A 23008-nucleotide genomic window follows, 5' to 3' on the forward strand; every position below is an offset into this window, starting at 1 on the left:
TCTCCTCTCCTGAGAATCCTTCCTGGAGGGTCTTTTTCTGGGTTGGGAGCTCCTCTGGGGCCTTGGGACCCTACTGGAACTCCTCCCTCTCTTCCACCGGACTTCTAGTACCCTGAAGGCAGCACCCACTTTTCTCCATTTTTTCCAGAATCACAGGAGGCACTTAATAAATATTTACTAAATGACTATATAAAATGAAGATTTGGGGAATGAAGGGACAAGGTTGCTCCATGCTGGGCTCTACTGAGGGTGTAGTGAATGGGGCTGGGGACATGAGCCTTTGAAATGCAGGGAAGATTTTCTTAGAATCCTTTGGCTGCTCAATTGGAGGCATTTGAAATCCACCAATGTACCCAAAAATAGGGCTATGAGGAAACTAGAGGACTGCGGCCCAGAAGCAATGCCTTGTGGAATATGGGACAGCTATGGGAGCTCATGGAGAACAGAGAATTCAAATTGGATGCCATCTTGGAAGTGGAGTCAGAGAAGCTCAGGTGACACCATGCCTGACATGCCACCATATGGGCTTCTGGCCTCTGTGCTCCAAGCCTTGGGGCTTTATGAGGATTGATTCCAGACAGCAAATTCAGGGTGTGTTTTGATGGGGTGGGGAGTACAATCTATGATATTCCTTGATAGGTAGGAACCACAGGGGTCCTCAGGAGGAGATAGACTTCTGAAAAGAAGGAAGAAGGGGCCAGGCAAAGATTTATGCATCTCACAGTTGTGCAGAAGCCTGACCAAGGGCAGCCCCTCCCTTAATGCTCCAGTCGAGCCAGACTGTCCAGATAGCTTTGAAGGGGCAGGGTGTGCAGTGCTCTCTAGAAGGCTGGCTAGGAGGGAAAGGGGGCTGGGGCAGGGGGCCTCGTTGTGGCAGGGCAAGCACCTTAGAGTACCTTGATGCCCATGCTGTAGCTACATAGCAGTTACTTGAACTTACACAAGTTCATATGTACCCATTTAAAAATTATTACTTGTAACACATATAGAAAAATAAGCAGAGGAAAATGGCTAGAATCTTACAGGACCAATACTTTACATTAATTGTCCAGAACGCACTTAAGCTGCCAATGCCCCAACCTGGACAGGGCTGTGTTGGGGAGAGGTTGACCCCATCCCAGGCAGAGCCCCAGCCAACTCAATTGTCTTCTTGGAAGATGTCCCAATTCCCAAAGCATTTTTCCAAGATCTGGTCTTTTGCAGTGCCCAACTCTGCCTCTCTGTTACCCTTCCCAATCCTGGGACTGCCGGAAGCCCCAGGGATTTGATTCTAGGGGTAAAACAGCAAGACCTACAGAGGCTGTCCTCACCCACTGCCTGCCTCCATGCCCAAATCAGTCACATTGGACTGATTTGGACTGGACGGAACTGCCACATCTTGTCCAGACTATCCATGTTGTTGCTTCATTGCTACCAGAGACAGCCGTTCTAACCTGGCCTGACTCTCTTCTTCACAGTGAACTGGAAATTGCAAGGAAGGTAGAAAAGGCCCTTCACTATCTGGGAGACTTTCCTTCCTGCGGAGTACAGAAGGGCTTTCCCTGAGTAGCCTCAGAAAGCAACACCAAGATTGCCGGATGCAAGTCTCGAGATTTCAGCTCAGCAAGAGGATTTGCTTCTTAGAAGGGCTGCAGAAGGATGGAGAGAATGACTGGAGATTTCAGCCCCTGTCCATGCAGACGGTGAAAGGCAAGTCCACATTCTCCTTACCTAGACAGCCTTCAAACTACTGGTGATGCTAACTAGTGCTTTAAAAAACCTATTTCCCTGCCATGTTCACTCGAGGAGTCCCCTCCTTGTGTTTTCCTGTTCCCCTCTGATTTCCTTTCTCCCATGGAAGGTTGCAGATAGCAGGATGCTGGATTTGAATCCTAGTTGTGTGGCCTGGAGACAACTCAGGGGACATCTGGCAATGTCTGGAGATGGTTTTGGATGTCACACTTTGGATGTCAACTGGAGGCTTTTGAAATCCACCAATGTACCCCAAAAAAGGGCTATGCTAGAACTAGAGGACCGTGGCACAGAAGCAATGCCTTGTGGAATATGGGACAGCTATGGGAGCTCATGGAGAACAGAGACTCCAAATTGGATGCCATATCAGAAGTGGGGGTCAGAGAAGCTCAGTTGACACCATGCCTGACATGCCACCGTATGGGCTTTCGGCTTCTGTGCTCCAAGGCTTGGGGCTTTATGGGGATTGATTCCAGACAGCAAAGTCAGGGTGTGTCTGGGGATGTTTTCGGATGTCACCAGTACCAGATGCTACTGGTATCTCGTGGGGAGAGTTGAGGAAGCTGCTTAACATCTTTCAATGCCCAGGACAGTCGCCACCTCAAAGAATTATCTGGCCCCAAATAGCTCAACAGTACTGAGGTTGAGAAACCCTGGCTTAGAATGATCATCTCTTTCCCCTTCTCTTCCTTTAGATCTTGACTTAAATGTCACCTTCTCAGAAAGACCTTTGCCAGCAGCTCTCCCACAGTATACCCTCTCCCATGTTTCTGGTCCCCCGTGAGTTTTCTTTCCATAGATCTACATGAGTTGCAAATTTATATATTTGTTGTTGGCTTGGTTCTTGTCTCTCTTCCCCATTGGGCTTTAGGCTTCAGAACAGGTGAGACATTGTATCACTCATCACTGAATGCCCAGGGTCTAACACATAGTAGATGCTCAACAAATCACCCATTGAATGAATGGTTGGTGAAGAAATCTCTGTCAGGGAGGACAGAGGTTCACTGAATTCCAAACAAACCCAGAATGCCAGCATCTGTGTGAGGACACAAAGACCTCTCTTCTACCTTGATCATCCCGTTACCCATAGCTCAGAAAAGGCCTCTCTGATTATTGTTGGCCTGTATTTATTTCCTCCTGATATCCTGGTACCAGCCTTCCCAAAATTCTCACTGTAGTGCTGGAGGTCAGGGTATTTTTAAACTAGAAGAACTAGGCAAGCTGGTTTTTTTTTAAGTGGTGGAAAATAAAAACTAAGATTTGTTTTTAATCATTAGACTTTCAAATCTAAGAAGGCGCGATGCAAATAGCATGTTGGCATAAACAATTCCTGCCCGCTCAATGGAGGGAGGGAGCCGTTCTTCTGAGCTAATTTAAGCTAAATACATGGCAGCTATTTTTCATCTCTACAATTGTGCAACTTTCTCCTCAGTTTACAATACAGGGGAGATATTATCGGGCAGAAGGTGGATGGGGGATAAGTGAAGACGAGAAGGAAAAGAAGAGGCAGTGGACAAGAAGGTACTCTCAGCCACTGAGCTGGTGATTAGAGGTATTTCAAGAGCTCAGGAGTAGAGCTGGTGGTCCACTAGGACCTCAAGATCTTATCTGGGTGGAAACTTGATTTTGAGCCTTCCATTCAGGGAAGAAACCAAAGAGCAATTGGAGTCAGGCTCCTTTTCCTGCCCTTTATATGCAGCATCCCCTGACTTCCCAGAAGCCCAGACTGAACTGCAGAAATTTTACAAACCTCCTCAAAAAAGAAAAGCCCTTGCAGCTCTCCTGCACATCACCATGCACACTGTTATTCCTTAAGGCCCCCATATGCCTTCACTTCCAGCCCAGCTGTTACTAGACTGGGGGTAGCATTCAGGCCTTGTGGTGAAGCCATCCCAGAAGATAAATGATTTTTCTCCAAGCAGGCAGATTACCTAGTAGGATCATACACAGAGTCTTAGAGACAGAATCTTTCTGTCTGCATTTTCCAAGTTCCCTAACTGAGAAGAAACATCTGCAGGGCCCTGATAGACTGTCCACCAACTACAGCCCAAATGGCTTGGCTTCGGGAAGTTTCTGAGGCCTGAGTTCTAAACCTACCTCTGCCTCTTAGAAGGGACCTGACTTAGGGGAGTTTATTATAGCTTTCCTCTCTGGGCCTCAGATCCTGCTTCTGTGAAAGGAGGAGAAGAGTGAGATAAGGGAGGGTCACTCATATCCATCTTAAGTGGTAACTCGAATGCCCTGAAGCTACATCTGTGATCAGTGGGAAGGCATGCTGTGATGGATTAGCGATGTCTGCCAAGAGTACAGGAGGGGACGCTGGTGGTAGATCCGTTACATATTAGTACTCCTTGGACCAGATCTTTATCCTTCTAGATCTTAGAGGTCCTTCTAGATCATCATCCCAATGACTTGGTTGAAGATGAAAACTCAGGTGCAAACTTAACCCTTCTGAGGGTGTTACATCTTATATACTTTTCACATTGGCCTCCAAGCCATGGTATGTTGGAGAAGCCACCAACACACAGCAAATTTGACCTCTCCATTGGAAGACACCATCAGCCAGATGTGGTGTTCTTGTTCACGGAACCACTGTCCACATGCATGGAATCGGGGTCTAAGCTACCTTTCTCATCTCCTAGCAGGGTCTATGAATGCTAGTGGTCAGCTCTTTTCTATGGGCCAGTACATTGACATTGCCTCCTTCAGTACCATGTAAGGTATCAAGTCTCATTCACAGAGGTTGACCTTGTTGGAGATTCAGAAACAAGCCTGGGAAAGCTTGGGAAGAACAGCCTCCTATCAGCCATTTAGAGATTCAACCACACAATAGTGTCTTAAAAGTTCTGATAGGTCCTGCAATCAAGAAATTAGTTTCATTTTACCTAAGCATTTCCAATGCACACTTGTCCCAGGACCCTTTCAATAATGCAAATCCAGCTAGTTTTCCATGGAATGAAAGGTCTATGGGACATGCTTGGGAAACAAGGTCTTATTTAGGTCAGGCACATTCTAGATAGAGTCCATCTCCTCCAGCTCAGTCCTCAGTGGAAGGAGGACAGCCATTCTCGACCCCATGAGATGAATCCTTCATATTCTTGGTGTTAGGAAATGGGAGCTGCACGATCCCAATGAGTGGGAAGGAAGGGCCCTTTCCCACCCCGGAGAGGGAAGAGCACTCACTGATGTACGCCTCTCAGGAACACAGGACCACAGTGCAACATCCAGCAGGAGAGACGGAGGGGATAGGAAGCCTGGAGCAGGGATACTGGAGGGACCCAGGAGGGACTCTGCCAACCCAGATGTACATTTCCTGGAAATCCGGGCTGCTGCTGGCAGCCTGTCAGTTTGAGAACATAAGTGCAAGCTTCCGTGCAAACTCCCAGGAGGGTCCCTGCCGGCTCCTGCACCCTCCCTTCCACAACTTCCTGCTTTTCCTCTCTCTCCTGGTTCCAAGTTGCCAATAAGTCTCAGAGGCTGGGACTGTAACATTTCCATGAGCAGCTGGGCATGAACCCCTAGACCTGGAGGTGGGTTCCTGGGAATGGATGAACCCAATGACTCGTTTTTAAAATGCTGGGTCTGCAATTTGGAGGCTGGTTTGTGTCCCTGTACCACAGTTGCCCCATTGAAACGAGAATAAGACTACCTATCTCCCCAAACCATCATAGGAATTCCAGCCTGGCACGTAGTAAGTGCTCTGTGAATGGAGGCTGTTCAGGGTAGATTATTATTCTGCCTCCTAGACGTCCTGGGCCACCTGACTCAATGGGTTGCTTCATAAGTCACAGATATTAAACCTGGCAAACTGGCTGGGCACAATGGCTTAGCCCTGTAATCCCGGTGCTTTGGGAGGCTGAAGCAGGGGGATTGCTTGAGACCAGGAGGTCAAGACCAGTGCGGGCAACATAGCAAGACCCTGTCTCTACAACAAGTAAAAAATTAGCCAGGCATGATGGTGTGCACCTGTAGTACCAGCTACTTGAGAGGCTAAGGTGGGAGGATTGCTTGTGGCCAGGAGTTTGAGGCTGCAGTGAGCTATGATCATGCTGTACTCCAGCCTGGGTGACGGAGCAAAACTCTAACTCTAAACAACAACAACAAACCTAACAAACTCATTGGGGTTGACACGGCACCCACAACATGGTCTGGCAAAGGGGAATCCCGATACCACCCAGCCCTGCCAATGGTGCCCTTCTAACTCCCTGTGCCAGGGTCTTACTCTTACCCAGCAACCCTCTCTGTCTGCATTCTGTAAACATTTCTTGAGCACTTACTATGTGCCAGGCACTAAGACAAGTCCAGGAGGTCACCGGGACTGCAGATTTTCCATCAACTTCCTGCCCCACTATTGGTTTCAAAATTAAACTGGTAACAGAATGGGTATGGATTGCAGGGCCTCGAGAAGGGAGTCTGGGATTTGGGTTAATATCACAGTCAGGCACTGACCAGAGAGGACAGAGGTTCACTGTGGCTCCACATTCCAGGACCCAGACTGACATTTGCTGTCTGTCACTCCCCTTGGAGTTCAAAGTGATTCCCTTGCAGGTGTGTGCAGGTGAGGGTGAGGTGGTACGGGAGGAGGCGAGGCTGGGAGCCAGGGAGAGTGGCCGTGTGAGTCTGCCTGGGAACTTCCCCACATCATAGGCAAAGCCAAAAAAGGAAACAGCAAAATGTAGCTCATCAAAATCCACTCCTTTGTCAATGAACAAGAGTATAGATAAAATCAGATGCTGTGTCACCAACTGCTTTGGATAGGGTCATGAGGCACATTCAGGGGTCAAGTCACAGTCCTGCTACAGACAAGCCACTTACACACAGCCTGTTCCCATACAGCCACAGAACTGAGATCCAGAGCTGTTGGAATTCAGTGATGGGACGTGTTGATTGGGGCAAGCTTGGTAACCATGACAGCAACAGCCTGACCTTGTAGACCAGGAAATCTGGGGAATCTATCTTCCAGGGGACCTGGGTTCTACAGTGGAGGACCAGTCAAGGCACAAGAGAAAATGTCTTAGAGGGTGTTATGAGTTGTGGTCTCCCCAGATCCTTCCCCCACCAAAAAAAAAAAAAAAGACACGTTGAAGTCTTCATTCCTAGTACCTCAGAATGAGACTTCATCTGGAGAGAGGGTCTTTGCAGATATAATTAGTTAAGATGAGGTCATGCTTAAGTAGGGTGGGCCCCTAATCCAATGTGACTCATGTCCTTATAAGAAGATGGTCATATGAAGATAGGGACACACAGAGAGATGATGAGGGCAGGGATTGGACTGACACGGCAGCAAGCCAAGGAATGCCAGTGATGACCAGGAAAGCACCAGGAGTTCAGAAGCCGCCAGGAAGGATTCCCTTATAGATTTCAGGGGGAGCATGGCCCTGCTAACACTTTGATTTTGGACTTCTGGCATCCAGATGGGTGAGAGATGATATATCTGTTGTTGTAGGCCCCAGTGGGTGGTGGTTTGCTGCAGCAGTCCTAGGAGCCTCATGGAGGTGAGGGGGGCTTGGGGATACGGTGGCACAGTGGAACAAGACCAGCCTGCAGGGGATGGATGGGTGAAGTGAAGGTGGGCACAGGATGAGGATAGGGAGGGCATATTTCGGGACTCAAGATTGAGAACCAGTGTGGGGAAAGAAAGCCAGGGATGGGAATAAAATCACAGAGCATTGGAACCCTAATCTAATAAGATTGTTGTCCTTATCAGAAGAGGAGGAGATACTGGGGATGTGCAGTCACAGAGGAAAGGCCACGTGAGGTCACGATCAGAGGGCAGCTGTCTGCAAGCCAAAGAAAGAGGCCTCACCAGAAACCAACCCTGCTGACACCTTGATCTTGGGACTTCCAGCCTCAAGAATTGTGAGGAATAAATTCGTGTTGTTTAAGCCACTCAGTGTGTGATATTTTGTTATGATGGCCACCCTCAGCAAACGAAGAGTTTTAAAGTCCAGGGAGTTGGTCCAGCCTTCAGGGCCTGAATTGCCTCCATATCACACAGACCAAGCAGTCAACATCTGCTCCACCCTATCCAAGGACAGGGAGTTCTCCACTTCCTGAGGCAGCCCGCTGCATCTTGGGGCAAACTGGCCTTCTTCCGCTGAAACAAGTTCTCTCCCCTTCCAACTTCCTGTTCCTCCCCCGAGAGCCATATCCAACCCTTTCTATCAAAGGCTCCTGTTCCTCCCCTGACAGCCATATCCAATCCTCTCTATCAAATGCTAGCAAAGCTAGGAAAGGGCCAGATTGTAAATGTTTTTGACTGTATGGGCCACATCGTCTCTGTTGCAAATAGCTGGCTCCATCACAGTTGCATAGGAGCAGCCATGGTTGTGTAAATGGAGAGGTGACTGTGCTCCAATAACATTTTGTTTATTGACATGAAATTTGAATGTTATAGAATTTTCATGTCATGAAATATTATTCTTTTGATTTTTCCTCAATTAAATCATGTAAAATCCATTTGGCAGGCTGGATATGGCCTATGGGGCATAGCCTGCCAGCCCTGGGTTTAGATTTCTCCAGATAATGATTGGCCTGAGCTCTGTGTCTACTACTTCCTCCGTGTGCCTTTGATGATCAGCTGTAGGTGGGGATGGGAATGGTGGAAGGTGAGATAAGGCTGGTTTTGTGTGTCTGTGGGGAGGGGCATGATGTGTGTATATGGCATGGGAGGTGAGAAAAAGGGAAGAACTAGGTTCCCTGGATACAACAGTCTAGTGATCAATATCAGTCAAGGGCTTCTATTGACTGACAATCCAAGGTAGCTGTGGAGACAAGTGGATGGGGTGAGGATGGGGGTCCATGGCAAGATGAAAATTTTCTCTTTGATCAGTAAAAGGAATACTAGGACAAAATGGATCTAAGCAATGACTTTGGGTTTCCAGCCTGGCTCTGGGGATGGGGACACAAGGGGCATGTCCTCCCATAGGAGGCCAAGAAGGAAGCTCCTTGGTTTTATGAACAATCTGTATCCTGGAAGAGTTGGGTGAAATTTATGTGCAAATCCATATGCCCTTTAAAGAAAGCTGAGATGTTTCTCTCTGCAAAGCCAAGGCTTCCTGGTGAATCTTCACCCTGTAGACTGGTCCCCTTGGGAAGCCCATGTATATGAGGGTTTGCTAAAAGCGAGACAGACTGGAACAACTCGCTGCTGAGTCAGTGACTTATGTGTACAAGGCACCTGTGTGCAGCTGTGATGGGACAAGGGCAAACACACAAATCTTGGTCGTGTGGATTGTATAGAATGAGTTGCAGGTGAGGCTGGTAATTATGATGTAAAAATATACAGCCTCTTTCCTCTTTTTTTTTCCTCCCTGCATAAGATGAATATAACCTCCTCCCAAAACTTTATCAGTGAATAAAGATGGAAGCCAGCAGGGAAAGCAGTGGTTTGGTTCTTCCTGGATTTAAATGTGTGCAAATTAAAGCTGGTTTCTCAACACGTCAGGGCGGTGTAGAGGGGACAGGGTATGGGTGTCAGGAAGGGACTGAAGGCCAGGAGCCTGGCCTGGCTGCAGCAGAGACCAATGCAGGTGGGGACAGAGTAGTAAAGTGGGGAAAGATTGAGAACTCAAGAGCAAGTGACACAGATTCAGAGATGGACTCAAGGCACCCTGTTCCACAACGGGCTGGGTTTTCCCCCCGGATCACTCAGGCCTTGTCCTTAATCCCAAACTGGTGCTCATGAATGAGTGGAAAAATCAGCTGTTGGAGACCATGCTAGGCTTTGCCAAAGGCTGTGGTTGGACATTTTAGTTAATTCTGGAGACAGGAGAGGCGAGAGTGGGAAGGTGCCAGTTCTTGTGGACATTTCAGCTGCAGGCTAGTAGACCCTGGCTGCCTCTTCCCTTCCTCATATCCTCTCTCTTGGCACAAGGGAACATGACAAGGACTGGAGCCCATGGACCCAAGAAGTCCTGGTGTGATGGAAGAGAAGTGAGTGGTTGGGTTTCAGGCACTCAGTAGGCTGCTGGGCAGAGCCAAGACAGATGCAAGTCCAGGCCCAGGGCTGGGACAGAGTGTTGTGTTGGGATGGGGAGGTGTCCATTGACAAGAGCCATCCCCAGCAACCCCAGAGTGGCTGGGGTTCAGGCAAACATGTATAAAATACCTCCAAGACACACACACCTCATCAAGCCAAGAGCCATAGATGTGCCCAGAAGACCAGTGTCCACTTAGGAGCAGCCCAAGCCGGGGTCTTTAGTCCTGTAGTCCCAGTAAGCTTGGAGTGTTGGAAAGGCAATTCAGGAGGGCCCTTTGGGAAACACAGGGGTTTCCTGTAGCCAGGCTCCTGGGAAGCATGACTGGTCTCACCATTCTTCCCGGTTTGGAAGCAGGTTTGGCCCCCAGAGCATGAACCAGTCTGGGAGCCACCCAAGGTGGGGAAGAGATCCCCACAGGTCTATTTGGATTTTGAAAGTAAGATCAGGTAGGGTTTTTGAAGTTCCAGTTCCTCTCTCTGGCTCTCTAGGAGGGAGATGCCTGGATAGATAGTAGCTACAAGAAAACTAAGGACCAGGTAGTACCCAGGAAATACAGAGGGGCTGTGGCCGCCCTGGGCTTCCTGTTCACTGCCCAGATACTCCTGCTATTGCTCTGCTTGGGGACAGATTTCCCTTTTGTATCAGGTCACATCCAGGGGGTCAGGGCTTTGAAAACATGGGCAAATGACCCAGAGGCTCTCCTCTCCCATCTGCATGCCCGGCCTGCTCCCGGCATCCTTCCTACAGAACACCAGGAGCTTCCCCAACATGGTCAGGAAGAGTCGCTGGTCCAGGTTGGGAGCAAGAGGAGGGAGGGAAGGTGGGGCACTGAGGGAACACACACAGGTGAGGGACACAGGCTCCCGATGGGGAAGCCACTCGAGGACCCCGCACCAGGCTAGAGCGAAGAACACAGAACTGTAACAAACATCCTCCCTTTGTGCTCCCCCAACAGGACTCCTTAAGGGTGACAGGCAGGGAAATCTTTTGCAAACGTGTTATCATAGGTGCAACCACATAACCCAACATGGACCTATCCCAAGGACCCGCATCCACCTTGGTGGGGGAATAAACTTCACTGGTGTGAGGAGCAGAGAAGAGGGAAGAAAAGGGATGTCCTAGAACTCCGTGCCCAGAGCCCTGATTCTCAGGGACAACACTTCAGAGGGTGCCCTGAATGACGGTGAGCTCTAAGGAACCCCTCAGAAGTCATCTTGGCTTTCCAAATGGCAAGGAGGTGGGGGCAGTGAGGTGAAAAGGGATGCTACTCTCAGAGAACAGCAGAAAACAGCAGAAATGGAGGAATAGGTCCCCCAGAGAGACCCAGAACTCAAAAGACATTCTAACTTTCCTACTGTACTTCAGAGCTCTATGCAAAGGTGCCACACGCCATGGCAGGCTCAGGTTGGGGTGTCTGAAAACAGGTATTTCCAAAGGAACGAGCTTAGCCACTCCCGACCTTCCCTACTCGATCTTGGCTCAGTAGCTTTGACTAAGCAGCCGCTCGGCTCTGTACCCTCCTCTTAGCTTCCCAGATGGCACAGCTGGAACCCACCACACACAGACAGAACTGAGGAGTGCCCCATCATTGGGACAGTCTGGCTCTTGCTTGTCAAGGTGAAACAAGAGTGAACAACATCAAACACACAGACACACACACACATAGCCCCGTCTGTGAGCACCCCCACGTGGGGTCTCCTGTCCTAGTCCCATAGCCCAAAGGCACCACGTGCAGCCTGCGTGCTCTCATTAGTGCTGTCCCCTGAGCCGCACTGATCAATAATGCATCACCCTGGCTGGTCCGGTTCAGTCCTAGCTTGGGGGTCCCCAACCCTGCCCGAGGAAAGGGCTCAAGTCTGAGGTGCAGGGAGGCCGCCGAGCAGTTGTCCAGTGCTCCCAGGTCGGTCGGGGTTGGTACCCTCTGATGCTGAGTCTCTGGCCTCCTGAGCTGGCAGAGGACAGAGTAGGGAGGGAGAGGTGACGGGAGCCCAGGCAGCTGGGCGCTGTCCCGATGTCCAAAGGTCACAGCCTGGAGTGGGGAGAGAAGGGGGAGAGTGGTGAGAGGTCACAAGGACACGATGATGTCATCCGTTGTGAATGAGCACCCTCTCAGAGCGCCAGGTGGCTTGAGATGAACTGTTCCTGTCTTCTGCAAGAAGACATGGAAGAGATTTCTGCTAACTGAGTTCTTACTATGTGCTGGGCTCTGCACCAAGTGCCACACACACCTGATCCCATTTAAGCCTGAGATGAGCCTGCAATATATGCTACTAATATTTTCAAAGATGAAAATAATCAGAGATGAACTTCTATGACAGAATCATACAATTTCACAGATGAAAACACTGAGGCTCAGAGAGGTTAAGTGTTTTGCCAAAGGGCACACTGCCAGGAAGCAGCAGGGTCAGGATTTGAACCCAGAACTTTTCCCACTTGGGCATGGACTAGGAATGGTCATCTAGTGTATGGGGCTGGGATAAAGCTCCGTAACAGCTAGAGAGGCAGGAAGAGGGGGTGGGACTGGGATCCACACTGCAGCCTCCTTCTATGAGCAGACTTTGATGTCCACTGCAGCAAAAGGAACTCATTTATTTTGTTGACTGCTGTATTATCCCTCTTAGAACAGTGTCTAGCACATAAAAGATGTTCAGTACACACAGGCTGAATAAAAAAAAAAATGAATGAATGGAAGAGGGAATGAATGGAAAATTCCACTGAACCCAGCATCCCATTCTGCTAGACCACAGGGTTTCTGGTCCTGTGTTTTGTTTTTTTTTTCCAGCCCAACTCCACAATAAAATACAGAAAGAGAAGCCTCCTGCCTTTCCCTCCAACCAGTAAGCTTTAAGTCCCTCTCTTCAGTTGAACTGCTGGGTCCTGCCTGGAGCTCCAACACTAATTCTCTAACTTGCCAGCACTCCTTTAGCTGGGTAGAGTTTTTGCTTGTTAAAGCTTCCTTCTGTCTGTTTTCACATCCAATCCATTGTAAATCCTGCCAGGCTCCCAGAATAGGGCTCGGTCTCCCTCTTGGCAGATGACAGCAGCTGAGCTACAGTGAGTACCTGCTATGTGAGAGGCACCTGCTAACCAGGTGCTCTACACGTGGCCACATGGGACTTGCACAGCACTTCTGCTAGAGCAGTTTCACTGCCCTCACCTTTCAGAGCATGAAACTGTAGCTTAGAGAGGCCAACTGATGTGCCCAAGGCCACACAGCTATTATGCAGTGGAGCGGGAATTCCAATCTACGTCTGTCTGTAAAGTTTATGTTCCTTCCAATGGTCTGGGGAAGGATAAGCCCCCGGGGAAAGAAGAGATTCCATCCTTCAGGTTCAGCAAGCTCAAATGGCAGGGGAAGGGAATAAAAAAGAGACTCCTAATGTCCACAGCCCCCGGGGACATCTGCTCTTCAGGACGCTGCCTTGGGGAACTTCATGGGAAGACTCTGACAATGGCTATAGTACACCACACACACAGGTGGGAGTATCTGTATCTGTGGGTACTGCTTGTCTTTAGTGGGTAAGCCATGGCAGTGCAAGTGTGTATATACACATGTCTTCATGTACCATGTAATGTGATTGTGTACCTGTGTGTGTATGTGTCTGAGTCTGCCTATGTATGCAGGCTTCTGTGTAGGGATGTGCGTTCACAGAATGTTTTTGTATGTGGACGTGTATGAGTATAGATCTGAGTGCAGCTGTGCGTGAATGAATTTGCATAGAGGTATGTTTTTAAGCCCTGCTCCTGTGTCTGCATGAGTGTGAGTACCTGAGAGTGTCTGTGTGAGTGTGCCAACCATGAATATCTGGGAGCAACTGGCAGAGCCATGGGGAGACCTCAATAGCCTCATCTGGGCCTGTCTCCCTTTTACCTTCTAGAGAGCTCAGTCATGGAAGCTGGGGCTGGCGAGGGAGATCCCAGAAAGAGATGCCACACTCATTATCTCAGATAGAGCTACTGATCTCCAGGCAGAAACAAGGGGGAGGAGCATGGTCTGGAGCCTCTTATGAGGAAGCCAGAGATACTTCTGGTAAGAAGCTCAGAGCCTTTCCTGCTCTGGCATTCATGCAATAGAGAATGCTGGAAGCTGTGATCTGCCATGACAGGGGCAGGCTGCTGGCCCATAAGGAAGAGTTCCAGAAAGCTGGGCCTCGTGGAGGGGTACTCTGAATACCTGACATATGGGGGGCTTGGCAGGTTCAGGCATCACCTCACTGTGTGATGCTCAGACTCATCGGGCCATCACTCTTCATCAGGAAGAGATAAGCAATGAGAAACCCAGGGTAGCTACAGGAATGAAGACACACAGGACAGACTCCAGGACCCAAACCCCAAAACAGACTCCATTGAACAGAAACCTAGTAGGGAAGGGTGGTTGCCAAAGGGTGGGCACATGGATAGGAGCTTGTCGGGAGAGGAGTAAAAAAGATGCAGAGGGGATCAAAAAGGTGACAAAGGGCAGAGGACAAGGCAGTGGGGAGAGATGCTAAGGGAGAAAACCTACTCTGCAGACTTCCAGAAATGTCCTGGGTGAGACAGGCGGCGGTTTCGCTTTGGCAGTTTCTCCAGCATGTCCATGAGCTTGGTGAAGGTAGGTCTCTCTTCTTGTTCAAAGGCCCAGCAGAAGAGAAGAATGTCCTAAATGAAACAAATGTGTGGTGATTACACATAAATGGTGATTTCTTTATTACTCTTTGGCATCACAGTTGGTCTGCCAATTTGTCCACTCATCTGCCCCATTTCCATATTCCTTCATCATCCATCCATCCATCCATCCATCCATCCATCCGGCATTTATCTATACATCTGCCCATCCATATCAATTCACTCTTCCATCCTTCATCTATCCATCCACCCATATATCATCCATCCATCCATTCATCCACTCATCCACCCATCATGCATGCATCTATACATCTACCCATCTATGTCAATTCTCTCATTCATTCTTCATTATCCATCCATCCATCCATCCATCCATCCATCCATCCATCCTTCTTCCCGTGTACTTTCTGAGCCCAAATAACAACCAGGTAAGCTCTATTCTAGAAGGTCTAGGATACACTGAGATCAACAATACTTCCCAAACAGTTTCTTGACATTTTTCTTAAGAGAAGGGATAAAAGGGAATCCTGGGGTCTCCATCCATATCTCAATATTATAAGAGCCCTTCAAAGTCAGAGGAGAAAAGTTACTTTTAGTAATCTCTTCATCACCTAGGTGCAGGTAATCTTTAGAAACATACCACATAATTACTCCTTCTCTGACTTATGTGTCTTCTGATCAAAAGAGAGGATTCCTCCTGCTGTGTTTTAGAGGAAGATTGTTAATATTAATATATACCCAGGCTTCTCTGTTTCTGTATGTCTTGTTCTGAGTTAGATAATGCCTTAAAATTATTATGTAGATGCAAATAAAATTTGAACCATTAATATTTGTGATGTTTAATTCATATCTTTTACAAATACCAGAAAAAGAGAGATATATTGGTTCTACCTAACTCAGCAACCCATAGTTAGGAAAAACCTGACCACGAGTTACTGTGCCCCTGGTGGCAGGTACCTGAAATTGCAGGCACAGTGCGGCAGCCTTGCCTTTTAAGCTTCAAACTGCTATCTGACAAGGTTGCAATGCATATTTTTTTGGTCACCCTATGGGAAAGCATTTGTAACGTTAACACATAGTAAACAGAAGGCCCGTGACTGTGTCTGTGTCTCCCCTCATCCCCCAAGTCTGGCCCTATCTTGGGACTTACCGAGATTTCTTTTCCCATGCCAATCTGGCTGAGGTTGGGTTTCATGCCTGTGCCCATTTGCCAGATTATTGCCTCTGCTGGTTGGGTCTTGAAAGGCCATTCCCTGGCGTGGAGTTCATACCAGATTGTGCTGTTGGCAGACGTTGTTAAAGGGGTGTTGGTGTGGTGTGTCACTTGCAACCTTGTACCTCCAGTATTAGCACACACCCGCCCAGCCAGTCTCCTGGCACCCATTCTTCTCCCCAGTTTCTTCCTCATGGGGTTGGTATTTTACCATGTGGGACACACCTAAAGCTTTCTTAATGTCTTAGAAGTCATGTTTATCCCAGGATATCTTCTAATGAATAGTTAAATATAATGTGGTTAGGATCTCTGTTCCTGATTCTACTTGCAATGATTCTAGGAAATCATTGCAAATAAATAATGAGGGATACAAAAATTTATTTATAAAGATATTCTCTACAGCATTATATATAATATTGAAAAAAAGTAAAAATAACACAATTGTCCAATAAGAGGAATTGGTTATATGCATTATGATAAATCCATAAAATAAAATGAAATGCTGTATTATTATTAAAACACTTCAAATAAATTTTGCTGACATAAAAAATGCTCAATATATAAACTTAGGTAAAAAAAAAGCAGGATATGAGACTGTATGTAAGGTTCGATATTGCTTTTTAAAAAACCATTATATATGTATGAACAAGAGAATAAAGTAAAGCATAGCAAAATGTTAACAATAACTAACTCTGGGTGACAGGTTAGGATTTTTTTTCTTTTATACTTGTTCTTTTTTTTTCTAAGTATAAACCATCCTGCGGAATGGTGGAAAGAAAAAAAGAGGTTTGAGAGTGACTTGGTTTCAAGTCCTGATTGTATTTATACTAGTAGTATAATAGGGTAGGTTTCCTGGGTATGTCACCTCACTTCTCCAAATGCAGGTTTTCTTACCTGATAAATGAGAATAATGATAACATCGCAGTGGAAGGATGTTTATCTGGGACTCCGAATGCCAAAACAACTCCATGCTAGGATTATTCTAGAGGGATTTACCACATTATTTTCTGTTTCATAAATCGTGACATTGTAATTAATGGAGAAAGGATTGCTCTAGTGAGTAGCATGTGCCATGAATGGGGTGATGGGCTGGGTGGTGCATAAATGATGCTGTGAAGTGTGAATAGCAGTGAGGACCACAGTGGATGAAACAGGATGCTAGGGTGTCACTGAGCTGTACCATGGGGACAGATCTTAGCGCTTTGAGCACAAGATTCCCCAACTTAGGAAATATCTGAAACAATCCTAGAAAGTGATCTTTCCTCCACTCTAAGATTTCATGTAAGTTTGCTTTAAAGAACACAAAGCACTCTGCTATCCTCTTTACTAATCAGAGCACTGTGTCAAATCAACTATTGCTAGGGTTTCACTTCATAGTTACATCTTCCTTCTACCTGACTACCTTATACCTCTGGGGTGGGGAAGGGGTGGTGATGCTCAGGAGTTGGGATGTCAAGTTAGATGATCAGAAATCTCTCAAGAGAAGGTGCTAAAAGATTATAGTTATCATAAGAAATAATAATGCTTATTGAGGTTTTACTCTGCACTAAGCACTATTCTAAGTTTTTTTGCGGAGGGAGGTCTATTCAGCATGTCCTTTTATTCTGATGCTTTGACTACTTGGGGTTCTGCTGACCCCGGAAGGTCTGCCCCTTCCAGGAACAGCCAATTCCTGGAAACTACCAACTACCTCCTTAACTGGGCTTTCAAGTTCCAGGCCAATATTCCCCAGCCCCTGTATGCCACAGCCTGCTGAAATCATTCAAACGAGCCAATCCTAAGACTTCTTACCCTGCCTCCCCTGCTCCTTCCCAAGAGCCACAAGCCTCTTCCCAACGTTTTCCTCACATTTCCTCTGCCTCCAGACCGACCCTGGTGCTGCCCCCTGTGGACACTGCATGGTGTGGCATGCCCCCTCTGGGAACTGTGAGTAACAAACCATCTTTTCAAAGGCGACTGTTGGCCTCATGCTGCCTGAATAATAACAAAACCTACATTTTAAAACAGGAGGCATTATTATTAATATTATCCCCCTTTCATAGATGAGGAAACTGATGCCCAGAAAGGTTGTGTGTATTTCCCAAGATAACACAGCAAACAAGAAGGGCAGCCAGAAGCTCAACTTAGTCCATCTAACTCCAAGATGGTGCCACTGGCCAACGTGCTATCCTAGGAAGCTTAGACTCCATCCTATTTAAGAGTCCTTTGTAATCAGGAAAGTGCACAATTTGGGAGGTGTGAGCTTGTGGTTGGTGATTGGAGTCTGGTGAAGGAGGCATAAACAGACTCATCCACCACTCATGTGAAAGAGGGAAGGGTGTTTTGAGTTATTCCCTGTGCTGGGTACCTTACAAATGTTTTCTCACTCAATCCTTAGAACACCTCAATGGATTTATTATCCTTGATTTACAGTTGAAAGAAATACGGCTTTGAGTGGCAAAATAAATCCCAAACCCATCGGGGCTCTATGGTTAAAAGCTCCAACTCTAGAGTACAGGATATGCCAGGTGAATCTCAGCACCATCATTCATCACTGTAAGGCACGTCACTGAGCCATCTGAAGCCTCAGTATTCTCACCTGTCAATTGGGAGCAACATGGTATCTGCTTCGAAGGGTGCTTGTAAAAATTGTGAGACAGTGCACATAAAAGGCTTAACACAGTGCTCAATCCTCTTTAAAAAGTTCATTTTTGTTCTAAGTCATTTCTGAGCACGAGGTTCCCAAGCAACAGGATGCACCTAATTGGCAGGAAACCAGAGCACCGGGTCCTTCGGAATTCAGCAGTGTCAGAAATAAAAGCCTCATTAAAACTTCCTTTTAAACCCAACTTTCAAGAGAAACTCACTTTAAGGAAAAAAGATTTGCTGAAGATGAAAACTCCAGCAGAAAACCAATTATTCTGGTACATTTTGTTAATCACATTTTTTTTTCTTTTGCTAAATTTACACTGAACTATACCAACTTAATTATTGCAATTTGGTTTCAGATAACAATATCTAACTAGATAAAGATTTGGGCATAAAATAATCAGGCCAACTGACATCCTCTAAAAGGGCCCAAGCAACAGATGTTGAGAATTCTGATCTTCCAGAAATATCTCCTCAGGGTTTTTCAGTGAGGATGCAGTGGGGGCCCTTTTCCAAGGAAGACTGTCTCTGTAACATCTCTCGGTGGTGCTAAGTCTAATTGCACTCATCTGCAGGCCTGCAACTTTCCCAAACAGCTTCCCCAGTGTTATCTCCCCCAGCCCTTGCAACCACATGTGGACAAGGTTAGTCAAGGATTTGCATGGCCATGGGAGCCTAGAAGCCTTTCTGGCTATATTTTCTCAGGGCACTCTGCCCTGCATCCTGGCGCTGTGTCCTAGGCCCTTCTTTTCCTTCCGTACTTCCAAAGACATCTCATTCTGTCTGTGGCTGCAGTGACCTATTTTCTGACAAGTCCTAAACTCCTCTTTTCTATACTAGTCATGTAGAGGCAGCTGTTTTTTGGTGGTTCCATTTGTCATCTCCATGATAGCTCAAACTCACCGTGTCTAAACCTGACCTCTTCTCCTCGCTGGCATGCCCCAACCCTGCTGCACCTCCATGGTCTCCACCTTAGTGAATGATGCCACTCTCCACCTGGTTGCTTAAGGCAGCTATCTAGGCACCACCCAAATTCAATCCATCATCAAGCTCTATTGCTTCCACCTCCTATGTGTGCTTCTGATGTCCATTCTCAGCTTTCATACCCACAGGCTCTGATTAAGTGAAGGCTGCCAGCATTTCCCTGTGTATTGGACACCCGGCCCCCATCCTCTCCTTCTTCATTCCATTCTCTACTCAGCAGCCAGAGTGATCTGATTGATCTAAAACTCAAATTAGGATTATGTCACTCCCCCTTCCCCCAGAGCTTAATAACCATCAGTGGCTCCTTAGTGCACTGAAGATGAAATGAAAACTCCTTAACTCAACCTTTAAGTCCTCATACTTCCCTCTCCAGTCTCTTATCTCACCACCCCCAGCCTAATTTTTTTCCTGACTCTTCATCCATCAGCTCCCTTTCCTCCCCCAACCCTTCTATATATTCTTCCATGTGGGCAATATGTTCTGTTTTATTTTTGAAAAAAAAAGTTTTATTTTTGAAACTTTTTGCACATTCTTTTGATCTGGAACACCTCACCCTGCCCTTGTACTCAACCTTTAACTTAGGCTCAGGATTATCATCTCCTGGAAGCCCTCCCTGATCTCCCAGATTGGATTTGGTTCCTTTTTTATTCCCACAGTCCTGTGTTTATTCTCAGAATAGCATTTATCATACTTTGCTAAAGTTGGATGTTTCCTTATCTGCCTTCCACTAGAAAGAGAGAGTAGGGGCCTCTGGTGCTTTTAAATATGTCCAGTATATTCTTTGATATTCCATTATGTATAAGATAGAGCTTAATTCTCCTCCCCTTAGGTGTGGACTGGATTTAGCAACTTGCTTTTAACAAACAGCATATGGTAGAAGTAATGATATGTAAATTTCTGAGACTAGATCATAAATGACAATGAGGCTTGTAGCCACCATGTTGTGAAGTCATTCAAGAAACCTATACACAGGCCCAAGGGTTGAGGAACTGAGGCCTCCTTCCAACAGCTGTGTGAGTGGGCCACTATGGAAGTGGATCCCCAGCCTGCTGAGCCTTCAGATGAGACCGTAGCCCTAGCCAATATCTTGACTGCAACCTCATAAAAGCCCACTCAGAACCACTCAGCTAAGCCACTCTCAAATTCCTGACCACAGAAACTTGAGATAAGAAATGTTTTCAGCAGCTAAGTTTTGGGGTAATTTGTTATGTAGTAATAATGAAGACAACACTGAATCTTGTATCCCCTGCATCTGCTACAATCCTAGCACATAGTAGGCAGCCAACAAATAGCTATTGAATAAGTAAATGAGTTGGGTAACTTGTTAAGGCCACATAATCCATTAGAAACCAGGCACACAAGTTTGTTAGGGTCATTCTTTCTAGTATACCCTACTCAGGTTCCTCCATTCTCACCCAAAAATGCAGCCACCTTGGCCCTGTAGACAGGTACACCCTGGCCCTTCCAAAAGCATTGAAAGACTTGAGAAGTGCCTCTCTGCCAAGGCTGTGGCTCTCAATGGCCAGGGCAGGGCCCACTTACCCAAGGGCAAAGACGTCAGAGTGCTTGGAGAAGGGGAGCTTATCCTCCTCTGTGTCGGGGGACAGCTGGCGGATGATCTCTGGTGCCAGGTGGCATAGCCAGCCATTCTGGATGCGCAGTTTGTCCTCCCGCCTGGAGAAGCAAAGCACAGGATGAGCTCTGTTTCATAGCCCAGGGCGGACCAGTCCCCCTGGCACTGACCCCACGTCCCTGGAGCCATCTCTGCTGCCCTTCTTGCTTCCCACATTGAGCACTGCCTGACCACCTACTGGAGGCCGAGACCCAGTAGTAGGTGCAGGGAAGGCTGCTCTAGAGAAACACTCAGGACCCAAACCATCATCGAATTCCATTGCCTCTGAGGCACCCACCTTCTTGCCCATCTTCATTCAATGACAGTGTGGATTCTTGTTATTCGTGGCAGTTACGTTCTATAAAGTCACTGGAACACGGAATTAGCAGAATACTGAATCATTGCTCCTGGGGAAATATGTACACATGCACACACCCCTCACGTAGTTTATAATTTTAACCCCTAAAAACAACTTATCTGATAGATTCTGTTTTATTTTACATAATAGACTATGGAGCTCAGAAGTGTTAAGTGACTGGTCTGAGGTAGCCCTACTAACAGGTGCCAGAGTTGGGATTCAAATCTCATCCAACTGGCCCCAGAGCTAGAGCTTCTTATGTTACTCTGCACTGCCCACTCTGTCTCAACCTCCATCCTCAAGGCTTCTCTGCATGAGGCAGAAACAATGAGGCAGAACATCCTCCTGTTTGACCTAAGCTGGAAACATGTGCATTGGGTAACTCAAACTTTTCCCCACTCTGCATGTCCCTGAATAACTGTGAAAGTGCTGTGAGTGTTGATTTGGGGGATTACAAATACATTTCAGTGAATCCACAAATAATGATAATCTACTGTGTTTTTCCATCACCTATGATGCCTAGGTTCTGTGCTTGGCAAAGAACAAGACCGACAAGGTCCCTTCCCTCCTGGAGCTTGCACTTTCGTAGGGAAAGGAGACAACAAATGAGTTCAATAAATAGGAAAAACTAAAGATCGTGATAAGCATTGTACAAATAATTAAAATAGAGGATGCATCAAAGATAAGACGGATCTTACTGCAGGTAAACTGTGAGCTAAGATCTACGTGACATAAAGGATCCAGTTATGTGAACAAGGAGAATATCTAGGCAGAAGGGGAAGTTGGGACAAAGTTCCAACAACGGCCCCATTCAGGGTGTTCCAGAACCCTAAAAAACACCAGTGTAATTGAAACACATCATCCTATCCTATGTATCAAAGTGTATACAACCAACTCCTTGCTGATGGACCTTGGGCGGGCGGTTCCCTCTTCCACCATTATGAACAATGCTACCATGAATATCTTTGGGTAGATACAGGGAGTATCTCCCTTCATCCACGTTAATTTATTCCTTAGGTAAATTCTTAGATGTGGAAGGAGGCTGGCTTCCTTCTTTCACTGGAGGTCCTTAGTAAGGCAGAGCTTTCCATGTGGGTCTGAAATCTAAGCAGACCCCCTCTGAGATCTTCACTGACTCAAGACTCCTAGGAACTGGCTCATTAACACAGGGGAAGGGAGCAGTCAGAGGGAGAGGGGATGCGTTTCTCGAATCATCATCAAAAGTGAGGTCATGCAGGATGACAGCCTCCAGCATGAAGGTCTCTGTGGGGACCTGGGGCTGGCTAGATTCTTCCAGAGAGGGTTTCTGAGATGTAGAAGTTGTGACATGCTGCTCCCTCAAAAACACTCATTCATATCCCATAATCATGATTTTTGCCATATCTAAATACCTTCAAGAGCAGCATTATGCTATAGAACTTTCCAGTATGACAGAAATATCCTCTATATGGTCCAGTATGGCAGCCACTAACCACCATGACTATTGAGCACTTGAAATGTGACTTACAACTGAAGAACTAAACTTTTAATTTTTTTTTTTTAATTTTAGAGACAAGGTCTGCTGAGACAGTCTGTCTATCACCCAGGCTGAAGTGCAGAGGTGAGCTCATAGCTCATGGCAGCCTTGAACTCCTGGCCTCAAGCGACCCTCCCTCTTCAGCCTATGAAGTAGCTGGGATTACAGGCGTGAGCAACCGCACCCTGCTAATTTTATTTTATTGTTTTTAGAGATGTGGTCTTGCTATATGATCTTGCTATGTTGCCTAGGCTGGTCTCAAACTCCTGGCCTCAAGGAATCGATCCTCCAGCCTCAGCCTCCCAAAGTATAGAGATTATAGGCATGAGCCACTGCTCCTAGCCCTGAACTTTTCATTTTAATTAAAGTTAAATTTACA

General features: G+C 46.9%; 1 protein-coding gene across 1 annotated transcript in view; it reads right to left on the reverse strand.

The window, feature by feature from the left end:
• Positions 1–1682: 1682 nt before the first annotated feature.
• Positions 1683–23008, reverse strand: part of KSR2 (kinase suppressor of ras 2) — a 517247-nt gene continuing 495921 nt past the window's right edge. Inside the window, exons 17-20 of the mRNA XM_054444768.2 lie at positions 20686–20817; positions 15469–15598; positions 14218–14351; positions 1683–11742 (exon numbers count right to left, since the gene is read on the reverse strand). Coding sequence (XP_054300743.1) covers positions 11736–11742; positions 14218–14351; positions 15469–15598; positions 20686–20817 — 403 coding nt within the window. The 3' untranslated portion in view covers positions 1683–11735. The remainder of the gene's footprint in view (positions 11743–14217; positions 14352–15468; positions 15599–20685; positions 20818–23008) is intronic.

The sequence above is a fragment of the Pongo pygmaeus genome, chromosome 10 (assembly GCF_028885625.2).
Source record: "Pongo pygmaeus isolate AG05252 chromosome 10, NHGRI_mPonPyg2-v2.0_pri, whole genome shotgun sequence".
NCBI classification, from domain to species: Eukaryota; Metazoa; Chordata; class Mammalia; order Primates; family Hominidae; genus Pongo; species Pongo pygmaeus.